Genomic DNA, 14,821 nt, shown 5'->3' with positions numbered 1-14,821 from the left:
AACTTCAGATGTCAGCATTTTGCTTTGAAAGAGTGGTCAGCTGCTGAACAAAAATAGGAATCTGCATCATTTGGCAGTAGACCAAATCATTTTTTTGTTATCTTGTGAATGGTAACAGTGCTGCTTATTAACTCATTGTGTTCATGAAAGTTTGAATTATGATTTTATTGTATTAAGCAGGATAAATACCAATATAAGTGTAAATATAAATTTCCTCCAAGCTCTTCAAAGGCAAGCTACTTGACTTGTTATGGCATTGATATCAAGTTGTGGATGTTTTAGGTGACTTTAGATGATGTAACAGACCACTTTAGATGATGTAACAGACCAATTGATGCTGAAACCAAATGGAGATATGATTTCTTTAATAGAAATATCAAACACAGTAAAACAATACCAATGATCTGTAATGTGCCTGATGCTCACAAATTTCATGCCACCCATTCCTTTGATGTGTCAAGGCACGGACTACTCAAGACCTCTGAATGTGTCCTGTGGTATCTGGCACAAAGACATTAGCAGCAGATCCTTTTAGTCCTAGTTCAAGTTGTAAGTTGGGGGCTCCATGGATCGGATTTGTTGGTCCAGCACAACCCACTGATTTTCAACCAGATTATGAGTTGGTTAATTTGGCAACAACGTTAACCTTTTGTCATTTTCTTCAAACCATTCCTGAAGTATTTTGCCTTGTTGTGCATTATGCTGCTGAAAAAGTCAGGGAATCAGGAAACATCATTGCAATGAAGGGTAGGTGCTTTGAATCAAAGTAATATCCTCATGAATACCAGGACCCAAGGTTTCGCAGCAGAACATTTCCTAGAACATTGTTCCATTCTGCTGCCATCCCTTGCCTAGGAAAACAATGTGCACACACCTGGGGTGCATTCCAGAAAGTGGGTTTTGTTGGAAATTCAGAGTTTGTTAACCCCTGAAAAGGGATGTCTGATTTTTCGGTTCCAATAAAAGACAAAACTAAACCTCTCGGTAATTTACCATAGTAACAACTTGTGAACCTAACATGGTTGGGAGCAGGTGTTCTTTGGTAAATCCATGGTTTATTTCGGACTCCTCCACCCTTTTAAAGCATAAGATATGTTTAAATACCTCATTCATTCATTCATTCATGCTGTAAAAATCACTATTATTGCTGAGATGTTTGTTTTATTTCAAGTTCAAATATAAAAAAAATCATGATGCATTTTCTATATAAGATAAAATATATACTATATTTAGCCTTGTTTTCTTGGGTAAAAAAGTAAAATGAATTGCCAGCGATGTAAGAAAAATAATTTTAATGGAAATGGAAACAACATTATTTTTCTTACTGGACCACTTTCATTTTCATCATGCAGACATTGTAAATTTGACAAAAATGGCATGTCTTTTAATAAGGGATCCTGTAGGCTGCGTTAATTTGTGGGGAGATACATTTAAATCAGCGAGGATTTAATTTAATTCAATCTAATTTATTTATTTTGTCATATCCACATGCATATTCATTTGAATGGTCCTGCATTTTGGCACTCCCTTAATAACATATTTTTGCAACCTAATAATTAGAATTTTCTTTAGGATTTTCAGTGTGGTTGGATGCACTGATCTCACCATTGTACCTTCTAAAAATGAAGTTGATTAGGCTACATGTATGGAATGGAAGGATGTCAGATGGAAAGGTAGTGCGAGATATATGCCTTAACCACCACCAGAGCTGTTAAATAAACACAAATTATTCACAATTTATTTGGTCTACAAATAAATTTATTCTACAAATACAAAAGCAACAAATTATTTTCCCTGTTGGATTTTAATATTGCTATTGTGGCAATCTCCTCTTCATCTGTTAGTGATGCTGGTGCAGGTTATCCCCCCATTTTACAAGTCTCTGCCTTCTTGCTCTTGGCTTCTGAATTTTATTACCCTAATTAAGAAATTTATTTTATTTATAATAAGAAATAGCATGTTGGATTAGAGAACACTTAATTATGTGCATTAGACTATGTGGGAAAAGCTGCTGCACATTGAAATAGATATACACTGAATTATATTTAATGAATGTGTTACGCGGAGTCAGAGACATTCGGATCCATTTGCAGAATTAATTATAGAATGGTAAAACAGGCAGTAATCAACTAACAGCGTCAAGTGTGTAAAGGGAAATCCAGAATCAATGACAGTACCAGGCAGAGGTCTGGGCAGGCGGCAGAGAATCAAAGGTGGTATATACAATCCAAAATCAGACATGGAAAGAACAAACACTAGGGAAACGCTCGGAAATGCTAGACGGGGCTAAACAAGACTTCACAATCACTAAGAGTCCAAACACAGTTTATATAGGGGAGTGGTAATGGGGAACACTTGGTGATGATTAGCCCTAAGCATGGGATTATGGGAAATGGAGTTGGGAAGGGAAATGGACACCAAATGCAAGAGTCCTGAGTGGAGTGCTCTCTACTGGAGTTCATGGGCACTCCAGCTGATGATCGTGACATAGTCTCTCCACCCCACCCCCCTTAAGGAGTGGCTTCCAGATGCTCTTAACTAAGAACAGTCCAAAGTTCATGTGGGAGGTGGAGCGGAGGTGGAATAGGGGGATGGATGGAGGTCCAGGTCCGCGTGGAAGTGGATTTTCTGGGGACCGAGGCAGTGCCGACAGAGCAGGAAGCCAGGGTGGAGCAGGTGGAACTGGAGCCCACTGGGGCAGATCAGGTGGAACTGGAGCCCTCCAGGGCAGACCACAGGACCACTACAGCAACACAGCCAAGCAGATGGGACAGTGAACGGAGGGTCACACAACAAAAGAGCATAGTCCATGATGTCCCTCAAACTGCCATTAAATTCCCCTCCAGCTAACAATGATTTAATTGGTTCTACAAGTCCAAAATGGAACAAGTCCTTAAAAAGCTAGAGGAGTGGTAATGGTGGTGATTAGCCCTAAGCATGGGATTATGGAAAATCGAGTTGGGAATGGAAATGGACACCAAATGCAAGAGTACTGAGTGGAGTGCGCTCTACTGGAGTTCATGGGCACCCCAGCTGATGATCGGGACAGAATATCAAGTCAAATGAAATGTTAGGCTGCACCCATTTTACGCTTGAAGCTTTATCTGATTGAATTATATTTTTATGTACTGTATATTTTTTTCTGCTGCCACATTCATTTCTTTTCTTTTCTTTTCTTTTCTTTTCTTTTTCTTTTTCTTTTTCTTTTTCTTTTTCTTTTTCTTTTTCTTTTTGCCTGTGGGAGAACATAAAGATTAATATTAGTTCAATAAATTACCTTTTTTCCAGTTTTCACCTCTGATAATATTGGGCTCTATTTTAACGATCAAAAATGTCCAAACCCACTTTTGCTATTTTAATGACGGAAAACAGTTGGCCCTCCCAGGCGCATGGTATAAACGGGGTTTCCCTATTCTCTTAATGAGTAATGGGTGTTTTTGGGTGTAACGTGCAATTAACCAATTAGAGTCTCATCTTCCATTCCCTTTAAAGGGGGGGGTGAAATGCTATTTCATGCATACTGAGTTTTTTACACTGTTAAAGAGTTGGATTCCCATGCTAAACATGGACAAAGTTTCAAAAATTAAGTTGTACGTTTGAAGGAGTATTTCTGTTCCAAAAATACTCCTTCCGGTTTGTCACAAGTTTCGGAAAGTTTTTTTCGAGTATGGCTCTGTGTGACGTTAGATGGAGCGGAATTTCCTTATATGGGTCCTGAGGGCACGTTTGCCGGAAGAGCGCGCGCTCCCGTATAGCAGAGCAGAGAGAGGCTGTGCACAGACAATCACTGATCAGAGCGAGAGCGTCGCGAAATGTCACAAAAGGAATGTGTTTTTGGTTGCCAGGGCAAGACAACCCTGCACAGATTACCAAAGAAAAAACAGCATTAAGGGACCAGTGGATGGAGTTTATTTTTACAGAGCATCAACGGAGTTGTGCAAGTGTTTGTGTTTGTTCCCTGCATTTCTAAAATGCTTGTTTTACAAACAAAGCCCAGTTTGACGACGGATTTGCGTATCGTTTATTTCTTAAGGATGATGCAATCCCAACGAAAAAGGGTCACGATTGTGTGTTGGAACCACAGGCGGTGAGTAAAACTGCTTAAAATATCTCTGCCTCCTTGTTAGTGCGTCCGCCTCCCATCGGAGACCCGGGTTCGAGCCCCGCTCTGAGCGAGTCCTTGCTGCTGCTGCTCTCGTTCAGTTTCAGCCCTCACAGCTGTCACAGCTTCCAAACGCTCTCAACGCAACTGGCGCTCGTAATTCTTTAGCTCCGCCCACACGTCACGCCTCCAGGCGCTCGTGTTTTTCCGGGAAAAATCGGTTCAGACTATCTTTCTCTTATGAATATAATAAAACTAAATACTTTTTGGAGTTATGAAGGATGCAGTACTACTCTATAGGTACTCAAGATTAACATGATATTGAGTGAAAACGAGCATTTCACCCCCCCTTTAAGAGCCAGTTGCGCTCATGCCATGACAGATTTGCTATTTACACGGTGGAATTTGGCAAGCGCAAAGACAGAAATTGTCCTCAAGGTGAAACGGAGCTGCTCGTGTGCTAGCAAATGCAGGTGCTGGTCATATAATTCGAATATCATCAAAAAGTTGATTTATTTCACTAATTCCATTAAAAAAGTTAAACTTGTATGTCATATTCATTCATTACACACAGACTGAAATATTTCAAATGTTTATTTCTTTTAATTTTGATTATAACTGACAACTAAGGAAAATCCTAAATTCAGTTTCTCAGAAAATTTGAATATACCTTAAGACCAACACAAAGAATTTTTTTTTTTTAAATTTTGGCCAACTAAAAATAATGAAAATGAAAAGTATGAGCATGTACAGCACTCAATACTTAGTTAAGGCTCCTTTTGGCTGAATTACTGCAGCAATGCAGCATGGCATGGAGTTGATCAGTCTGTGGCACTGCTCAGGTGTTATGAGAGGCCAGGTTGCTCTGATAGTGGCCTTCAGCTCTTCTGAATTCTTGGGTCTGGCATATCGTATCTTCCTCTTCCCAATACCCCATAGATTTTCTATGGGGTTAGGTTCAGGCGAGTTTGCTGGCCAATTAAGAACAGGGATACCATTGTCCTTAAAACAGGTACTGGAAGCTTTGGCACTGAGTGCAGGTGCCAAGTCTTGCTGGAAAATGAAATCTGCATCTCCATAAAGTTGGTCAGCAGCAAGGAAGCATGAAGTGCTCTAAAACTTCCCGGTATAAGGTTGTGTTGACCTTTGACCTCAGAAAACACAGCGAACCAACACCAGCAGATGACATGGCACTGCAAACCATCAGTGACTGGAACTTTACACTGGACCTCAAGCAACGTGGATTCATTCATTCATTAGAATTTATTGTCCACCTTAGTGGAAATTTGTCTTCGACTTCTCCGAACAGAAATACCTCAATGGCACCACATTTAAACTTACATTAAAATACACACAGTTAAGAGTGCAATACTACCACCATCACAACATACAACAACAGAAAATGGAAAGCAGTGCAGCTGATTAAAATAAGATAGGTTTCAGTCTACAATAAACAGTTAGATTAAATTCCTGTATGGCATGGGGAATAAAAGATCTATTATAGATGTTCCGGCTCACCGTTGGGACCCTGAATCTATGGCCAGATGGAAGCAATTCAAACTCTGAGTTCAGTGGGTGTAGTGACATTGAAAGTGACATGACATTCAGCCAAGTATGGTGACCCATACTCAGAATTTGTGCTCTGCATTTAATCCATCCAAAGTGCACACACACACACACAGAGCAGTGAACACACACACAGTGAACACACACCCGGAGCAGTGGGCAGCCATTTATGCTGCGGCACCTGGGGAGCAGTTGGGGGTTCGATGCCTTGCTCAAGGGCACCTCGTGGTATTGAAGGTGGAGAGAGAACTGTACATGCACTCCCCCAACCCACAATTCCTGCCGGCCCAGGACTCGAACTCACAACCATTTGATTGGGAGTCCGACTCTCTAACCATTAGGCCACGACTTCCCCTAGGGTGCCTGTTGATATCTGTCGGGCCTTCCTGAGTACCGCCTTATCAAATACATCCCCAAGCTGCCTTTGTGACTTGCCAATCACCTTCCCTGCCGTATTAACAATTTTAGAAAGCTTGTTTCAAACATTCAGTTTACCATACCAAGCTGTTATATTAAACTGTAAAATACTTACAGGCCCCTATATGCCATCTCGAGAATATGCTGACTGACCCTGAAACTCCTCAGTTTTCTAATTAAAAACAATTGCTGATTAGCTCTCTTAAAAATACTCTCTGAGTTAACATTAAAACTTAAAGTACGATCAATGATTGTACCCAGGTAATTAAAATTTTCAACTACTTCCAGGGGCCAGCTGTTAAGTACAACAGGGTTGATGTTACTGGCCCCTCTTGGATTCGTTTGTATTTCAAGTTCTTTTGTTTTAGTCACGTTAATTTCCAATTTAACAGTTTGAAACCAATCCTGCAATAAAGTAACTTGGCTAAAATAAGCTTCCTCATGTGCTGCATTATTTTCTGTGAGAAGTCCTACCAAGGCCATGTCATCAGAATATTTAAGGAAACTAACATTGGTGCTGTGCACAGTCATATCATTTATATAAATAACCAACAAAGGTGACAACACACAGCCTTGTGGTGCTCCAGTATTTATAACAAGCTCATCTGAGTAGACCCCATTCATTAAGACTCTCTGAGGGCAGTCAGTTAAGAAACTTCTAATCCAGTGAATGAGCCCACCGTTCACATTCATCCTATGAAGTTGTTCTAAAAGAATGTCAGTTTGCATAGTATTAAAAGCAAAAGTAAAATCAATAAAAAGAACCCAAGCAAGTGACTTTGGTTGTTGCAAATGTTCAGCTATTTGATTTACAAGAGTAAGAGTTGCGTCCTCTGTGCCACTGTGTGACCTATAGGTAAATTGAAGGGGGTCAAGTTGATTCCCAACAGAAGACATAAGATGGGTGCTGACCACTCTCTCCATACACTTAGCTAAGAGTGGAGTGAGTGCCACTGGTCTAAAGTCTCCAAGGGCTATAGCCCTAGAGACTTTAGGCACAGGTATTATTGTGATTGTGTGCCTCTCCTCTCTTCCTCCAGACTCTGGGAGCTTGATATCCAAAAGAAACGCAAAATTGACTTTAATCAGAGAACATAACTTTAAACCACTCAGCAGCAGTCCAGTCCTTTTTGAAGCGAGAGGCTTCTGATGCTGTATGTTGTTCAAGAGTGGCTTGACACAAGGAATGCGACAGCTGAAACCCATGTCTTGCATACGTCTGTGCATAGTGGTTCTTGAAGCACTGACTCCAGCTGCAGTCCACTCTTTGTGAATCTCCCCCTCATTTTTGAATGGGTTTTGTTTCACAGTCCTATCCAGGGTGCGCTTATACCTATTGCTTGTACAATATTTTCTACCACATCTCTTTCCTTCCCTTCGCCTCTCTATTAATGTGCTTGGACACAAAGCTCTGTGAACAGCCAGCCTCTTTTGCAATGACCTTTTGTGTCTTGCCCTCCTTGTGCAAGGTGTCAATGGTCGTCTTTTGGACAACTGTCAAGTCAGAAGTCTTCCCCATGATTGTGTAGCCTCCGGAACTAAGGCTGAGAGACCATTTAAAGGTTAATTAGCTGATTAGAGTATGGCACCAGGTGTCTTCAATATTGAACCTTTTCATAATATTCAAATTTTCTGAGATACTGAATGTGTGTGTGTATGTGCTTGTAAAATAAAGGCAATTGGTATCAAACAAAAAATGTTAGGACAAGTGTGTTGGATCAGGTTCAATCCTTATGATGCTGTCGTCTGTTATGCTCAATTGGCAGTTGTGGTGTTCCTTAATTTTCAGTGGGTGCCCCTAAATTTTAGCTGGTGGTCCTAACTTTTTAAAGTAAATTTCGAACCCTGACTATGGAAAAAGATAACTCAAATGGGTTTGTTCATGCATATTATGCATGCTCTTTTTGACTTTTTCAAAAACAGATGTGGGGTGCTTTCAAATACAAAATGCTGAGGAATGGGCTGAAAAAAGTCTTTCTTTTTTCCCTTTATTTGGAAACTGAAGGAAACGTAAAAGTGGATTTATTTTTCTTTTGCTGTTAGGGCCATGAGCTTGATTGACAGGCTATCTGACCGATCATAATGGCAAATCTGCAATTTTGTCTGACAAAGAAACAAGATAGGAGAGTAGCTTTATGTCAGTAACATTTTGTATTCTGTTTCTTGAAAGTTTGTCAGAATATTTGTTTGTGGATAATCCATTACAGATCAACTATTTGCATTAAAGAATTTTCAAAACAAATAGTGTTGTAGAGAAATTATTTTATTGACCCTTTAGAACCAGGAGTCCATGATACGCCTCATGCTCATGAATCTCATGCCACCCATATTGCTGAAGCTCCTGTACTCTCCAGGCCTGAAGTACCACTGCCTGCCTTTGTAGTGGGGCTGCTCATACATGAGCCAGTGGCCGTCCATCACATGGCAGGATTGGCAGTGAGACATGCGGTAACGGTCCATGATGTTGTCACAATCATCAGTCAGCTCATACATCTGACCCATGAAGTTCTCCCTCTCGTAAATCCTCATTCTGTAGGATCCCCTGTACTGTAGTGAAGAAGTTGTCATGAGGTCTTTTAGTTTTAGTAGTTTATAATGTCAATTCAGAATTTGGATTTAATAATAATAAAAAAGAGTTAATTTCTAACAAATGCTAAATGTTCATGGAACTCACCATGGGGATCATACGGCAGGACCTGATGCATTCATTCATTCCAAACATAGACATGTAATCAGCATAGTCTCCCCTCCTAAAGAAATACTGATTTCCCATGTAGTTGGGACGATCGTACATCATCCAGCATCCACTCTCCACTTTACAAGAGTGACAGCGGCTCATGTAGGAGGAGAAGTCACCACAGTCGCTCATACACTCATACGAGCGACCCTGGAAGTTCCTGTCCTCATAGAAGATGACCTGCAACAAACATAAAAATGTTCAGTATTGAATGAATTACTATTTATCAACATCATATTAAACATTACCCAACACAATATCCAAGTGAATTGAAATTGAAGTGTTCTATATCAGTTAGAGAGGAAAAGCAATCAGTTTAATGCAAACAAATCGTGTAGTTTAGTAAGGTGTTGAGGAATTGGTTATTTTTTTGGTCTTGACTTACCTTTCCATGCATGGTTGCTGTTGGGGTCTTTCCAAATTTGCTACTGTAATGACAGCCTGCTGCCTTATTTATACTATATGGACGCCGAAAGAATTTGTATTCCTATTGTTTAAAAAGGCCTTAGTCAGCTGCATGGTGTAATGAGTTGTACAGTTTGCTACTGCAGACCTGAAAGGGTTATATTATTTCAAGCCCTGTTGTGGAGAATATTAGAAATCTCTGCTTGTAAAGCAATTCCAGTAAAAAGATTGCACTCTACAGCCAAAATACAGGTTGTACCAAGTTAACACTCTGAAGTTAACAAACCTGTATATTTATTATGTTAATTTTTAATGTCAACTATAATAGGAAGTTTTCCCCCTTTGATTGTTTGATTGTTAGGAACAGAGTGACTCCTGCTATGATGCCCTGCATTGTCCTTAAATGTAGGCCCTAGCCCAGCCCTGTCCTGAGACACTTCCCTTGTCTGACAGCTTATCAGAATTCTTGGACCAAGTTCGACTGGAGCCCATGACTGTTTTTTTTTTCTTCTTTTACTGTATACTGTTGCATCCATTAAAATAATTCTTTTTTGTTGTTGTTGTTGTTTTTTCGTTTTTTTGTTTAATGGCAAAATGGTTATTTATTTCCGTTTACCACATGTTTGATAAATTTAGCCTTCAAATCAAAACACTTGACTTGCTTACAATAAAATCCTTAGATATTAAACATTTTAAGCTTATCACAATGTTTTTTTAAATGTTAAACCTACATAATCTGTGCTATCAGGTGCATAGTGTTTGTGGAAGCTAAAGCATGCTTAATGCATAGAGGTATCTTGCTCATACAGATAATAAATCATTTAAACTATAAAGGCAACTTTTATTTGTGTACACTCACACTATCAACAAAACGTTGTGCTTCAGTAAAATAAAGAAAACGTCTCTGTGAGTGCGGAATGCCTAGTTGGCTTATAGGCCTATATTTAAATGTTCATTATGGTTGAGTATATATTTAAGTAATTAAGTTAATATACAACTATATTATATGGCTTAAATGAGTGACTAAACTAAATCTTCAGTCGAGGGCAGTCTTAGTTTTAATCCAGTTCTCCTTTCTTCTATAACTCTCCCAGCTGCACTCAAGGCAGGCTCACTACTGCTGCTGGTGGTGACACTAAACACTGTGCGATGCTAAACACTCTTGATGGTCATTGTAGCCTGGTCTCATGTTGTTTCCACTAGCGCAGCTCATCTTTTCCATCCCCTTAACTGATGAATGCCTACAATATAATTTAAAACATTTAACAGTTTGCAAGCTCTATTGATCTTGTTGTTGTACAACACCTCTGAAGGTGTCTTGTGATATCGGGCACCAAGACATTAGCAGTAGATCCTTCATGTCCTGAAGGTTGCAAGGTGGAGCCACATAGATCAAATTTGTTTGTTCAGCACATCCCATAGATCCTTGAATTGGATTAAGATATGTTGAATTTGGAGGCTAGGGGAACACCTTTAACTCTTCATCATGTCCTTCAAACCATTCCTAAACAATGTATGCAGTATGCATTGTTCTGCTAAAAGAGGCCACTTCCATTAGAACACCCATTGAGCGGTGTACCTTGTCAGCAACAATATTTCTTTCTTATGTTGAACACAAAAGATATTTGAAGATTGTTGGTAACCAAATAGTTGCTAAGAGCTATAGATTACCAATATTCTTAAAAATATCTTCATTTGTGTTCACCAGAAGAAAGAACTTCATACAATTTGGAATGAGGGTGAATAAATGATGACAGAATTTATTTTAGGGTGAAATATTCTTTCAATTTAAAGCAATACATCAATCCAAAAACATGAGCAAAGGTCCGTGTTTCTGTCACAACAATTATGATTCCTGTTAACTGTTATGGTTCATACTCCTGGATTTTCAACTGTTCCAGCTTCTGTGAATGTCTTTCTGTCTATCTAGTGTTTGCTTTTTTGGTATTGTCCCTGTTATCTCTTTCTTGTCTTACCAGCCCATGTCTCTCAATCTGTACTGGTCACAGCCACAACATTTCAGTTCCTGCTTCATCCTCAGATCCCTCTGCTCAAGAGATTGCTGATCCAGCTACAATTACTGCTGATATTGCATAGTTTTATAAGCTGATAGTCTTTGTCTTATGGTCACAGGACATGGGTTTGCATTATAATTTTTTGTCCCATTTACCATGCCCAAGTTCATGACCCAGCAGCCTTGCCTACTGCTACAGCCCTGATGCAGTGCAAGACGCACTGGCTATCACAGCCCATTTCACAGAAACACTGCCCAGATCTGCATGTGTATGACATGAAATGTGGTGCAAGTCAGTGTTTGTCTATGGTAATCATTGAGCAGATATTGTTTGATAGAGCCTGGCTGGAATAAAACCTGAAATATTATTTTAAATTATTCTGACATATAATATATATATATATTCCCACCTCGCAAAATGACCTTACTGTGATATGTCACGTGCAGAGTGTTTTGGACATTGACTATTCTACAGTAAATATGCAAATTGGTGGTACACTGTCAAATAATGTTGTACAGTTTAAAATTGGCAAGCTTAAATAACTGACTATTAGTTATGTTGGCTATAATGTTTATATGTATAATGTATACAGTATATGTTGGCTATAATTTACTAATTATGTGATATTATATATATGAAGAGTTCAGATGCAGAAGCCTCTAAGTGCCATCTGAAATTTTCACCTAAAATTAGGATTTTCATCAGGCTCCTATATTTATATTCAGTTATTTCACTTTAATAGCCTGGAAAAGGACCTGCACATTGCCATTAAAGTAAAATGACTCAACCTAAGCATAGGAGCTTGATAAAAATCCTAATTTTAGATGAAAATTTCAGATGGCATTTAGAGGCTTTTGCATCTGAACTCTTCATATATATAATGTTTAATTGTCATGTTTATTCTGTCTGCTGTCAGTGAAAGTTAATGACTAACTTGTTTTACTTGGTGAATCAAAGACAAAATTATTTTACTCAATGATATCCTTGCTAAGATACAGCCATTACTTCTGGCATGACTTCTGAAGAGTAGTTTACTTTGGAACTAGATTGGAAGTAGAGTGACTAGATTGGAGTGAAGATATAAGATTTTTGTCTGTTTTTATTTTATTTGTTTATTTTATATTTTTAGTAGTCTATTTTTGACTGCTAAGTGATGCTGTTTCCAGCTTAGTCAAGTATCCACAGGACATAATTTGATGACTAGATTTCATTTCAGTATGTATACAAAAACAAAACAAAAACAAGAACACCTAAGGTGTTTTAAGAGAGCTGTTTAAAAGTACTTTATTGACAAGTAACAAATGTTCTCACATTAATGCAATTTATTTTTTAATAGAAGGAATCACTGATACGCCTCATGCTCATGAATCTCATGCTACCCATATCTCTGAAGCTCCTGTACTCTCCAGGCCTGAAGTATGACATCCTGCCTCTGTAGTGGGGCTGCTCATACATGAGCCAGTGGCCGTCCATCACATGGCAGGACTGGCAGTGAGGCATACGGTAACGGTCCATGGTACTGTCACAGTCATCCATCATCTCGTACATCTGCCCCATGAAGTTCTCCCTCTCATAGATCCTCATTCTGAAGGATCCTCTGTGCTGCAAATATATAAACAGAAATTTAAAATTTATGCTAAATTGTTGTAAGAGCATTTAGCTACCAGCTCTGTGGCAAGTCAAGGATGTAGAATTCTCTCACCATGGGGATCATACGGCAAGATCTGATGCAGTCGCTCATTCCAAACATAGACATGTAATCAGCATATTCTCCCCTCCTAAAGAAATACTGATTTCCCATGTAGTTGGGACGGTCGTACATCATGAAGCATCCACTCTCAACTCTGCAAGAGTGACAGCGACTCAAGTAGGGGGACATGTCAGCACAGTCGCTTGTACACTCATAAGAGCGACCCTGGAAGTTCTTGTCCTCGTAGAAGATGACCTGATGAGATTAAACATGAGGTAACTAGGAATTTTGAGGTATGCATTACAATAAATATTGCATTCTACTGGAGAGTGAAAGAGAAATTTTGTTATTTCATTGTCATTACTTACCTTGCACATGTTCATGCCTGATGTAGTCATTTTTTAAAACGATTTGACTCTTCCGTTTAAACTGCTCTGTCCTTCTGCCAGGTCTCACCCTTACTTTTATACCCGAGCGAATTGAATAAAACTGTGTGCTTGCAATTGAGATTGAGGACAACCTCCTGACTCAGCAGATCAGTATTGAAGCATTCAGAGTGCATTCATTGTTGGACATTTTTACATAACCTACAGGTTGTATACGCTTTCCACAGTAACGCTTTTCAGACATTTCGAAATACAGATTTTCTAAGTCTATTTTTGCAAAACACAATGTTGATCAAAACTGATCTGTTTAAGCAGGACTTGTTTATATAGTTAATGCGTAATTATTGATTGTTTAAACCTGTTGTGTGATTAGCTTTTTAATTCCCAAAATGATGCTTTAAATGTTAAACATAATAAACTATTAATACTAGAAAAAATTAAATTATTATAATTCTTGATCATGAACAAAGCTCTCAGTCAAAATTACTGATTTCCCTTTTCCCAATATTTGTAATTTTAAGTGAAATGCTGCTACTGTACATGGTAAGAAGATCGAAAGCAGCTACATACATTATCTTTTTTTTAATAATTAATTTAGTGGCATACCAACGACACATAAAAACAATAGTAAATCTTTAAGATGCTGTTTTACTCCTTTTAAAAGCACACAAATGTCTCATTGCTTAATTTGTGTTCCAAAATATATTCTCTTCTATGAGGACAGGAACTTCCAGGGTCGCTCTTATGACTGTATGAGTGAATGTGCCGATTTCTCCTCCTACATGAGCCGCTGTCACTCTTGCAGAGTGGAGAGTGGATGCTGGATGATGTATGATCATCTCAACTACATGGGAAATCAGTATTTCTTTAGGAGGGGAGACTATGCTGATTACATGTCTATGTTTGGAATGAACAACTGCACCAAATCTTTTTTGGTGCAGTTTGGTGCTTTTTTGGTGCAAAACCGAATTATCCCTATGGTAAGAGAATAATGCATACAGCTTTATACCCCCTAAAGTTGTTCACTAAATGTTCTTACCAATTTAGCTCAAACTGTAGATTCACATTTCTATTGATGCCTTTGCAGCATAGAGGATGCTTCTGTATGAGGATCTGCGAGAGGGAGAACTTCATGGGTCAGATGTATGAAATGATGGATGACTGTGACAGTATCATGGACCGTTATCGTATGCCTCACTGCCAGTCCTGCCATGTGATAGATGGCCACTGGCTCATGTATGAGCAGCCCCACTACAGAGGCAGGCAGTGGTACTTCAGGCCTGGAGAGTACAGGAGCTTCAGCAATATGGGTGGCATTAGATTCATGAACATGAGGCATATTAATGATTCTTATTTTTTAAATGTAGATTGTGCAAATTTTTATAGAAAAAGGTGGTATTAATATAAAGTACAGTTCAACCAGTGCCTAAATTTAAGGCACCCAGTATTTATTTATTTATTTTTAATAAATAAACAGAGGTTAAAGTTTATATATATATATAT

At 38.8% G+C, this 14,821-nt stretch overlaps 3 protein-coding genes across 3 annotated transcripts in view; all 3 read right to left on the bottom strand.

Annotated features, from left to right (window-relative positions):
- Positions 1-8,330: 8,330 nt before the first annotated feature.
- Positions 8,331-9,255, bottom strand: LOC113053355 (gamma-crystallin M2-like). Its single transcript, XM_026218296.1, has 3 exons — positions 9,208-9,255; positions 8,760-9,002; positions 8,331-8,632 (listed from the first exon to the last, which is right to left on the bottom strand). The coding sequence occupies exons 1-3, from the start codon at positions 9,217-9,219 to the stop codon at positions 8,360-8,362; spliced, it is 528 nt and encodes a 175-aa protein (XP_026074081.1). The 5' UTR covers positions 9,220-9,255; the 3' UTR covers positions 8,331-8,359.
- Positions 9,256-12,499: 3,244 nt separating this feature from the next.
- On the bottom strand, positions 12,500-13,330 carry LOC113053350 (gamma-crystallin M2-like). The gene is made up of 3 exons (XM_026218291.1): positions 13,301-13,330; positions 12,945-13,187; positions 12,500-12,844 (listed from the first exon to the last, which is right to left on the bottom strand). The coding sequence occupies exons 1-3, from the start codon at positions 13,328-13,330 to the stop codon at positions 12,572-12,574; spliced, it is 546 nt and encodes a 181-aa protein (XP_026074076.1). The 3' UTR covers positions 12,500-12,571.
- A 1,224-nt stretch (positions 13,331-14,554) lies between these two features.
- The window catches only part of LOC113053349 (gamma-crystallin M2-like), a 10,386-nt gene continuing 10,119 nt past the window's right edge, over positions 14,555-14,821 (bottom strand). Inside the window, exon 4 of the mRNA XM_026218290.1 lies at positions 14,555-14,609. Coding sequence (XP_026074075.1) covers positions 14,570-14,609 — 40 coding nt within the window. The 3' untranslated portion in view covers positions 14,555-14,569. The remainder of the gene's footprint in view (positions 14,610-14,821) is intronic.

The sequence above is a fragment of the Carassius auratus genome, chromosome 34, assembly GCF_003368295.1.
Source record: "Carassius auratus strain Wakin chromosome 34, ASM336829v1, whole genome shotgun sequence".
Classification (NCBI taxonomy): domain Eukaryota; kingdom Metazoa; phylum Chordata; class Actinopteri; order Cypriniformes; family Cyprinidae; genus Carassius; species Carassius auratus.
Note: the sequence above shows the minus strand (reverse complement) of the source record. Positions and strands in the feature narration are given on the sequence as shown.

What these genes read in the sequence shown, in the direction of transcription:
- LOC113053355 (XM_026218296.1), bottom strand. An exon ending in CCTGCCGTATGATCCCCATG is followed by an intron (nt 8,633 to 8,759) that starts GTGAGTTCCATG and finishes TCTTCACTACAG; the next exon opens with TACAGGGGATCCTACAGAAT.
- LOC113053350 (XM_026218291.1), bottom strand. Translation starts at nt 13,330, where the DNA reads ATGACTACATCAGGCATGAACATGTGCAAG. An exon ending in CAGGCATGAACATGTGCAAG is followed by an intron (nt 13,188 to 13,300) that starts GTAAGTAATGAC and finishes TAATCTCATCAG; the next exon opens with GTCATCTTCTACGAGGACAA. An exon ending in CTTGCCGTATGATCCCCATG is followed by an intron (nt 12,845 to 12,944) that starts GTGAGAGAATTC and finishes ATATATTTGCAG; the next exon opens with CACAGAGGATCCTTCAGAAT.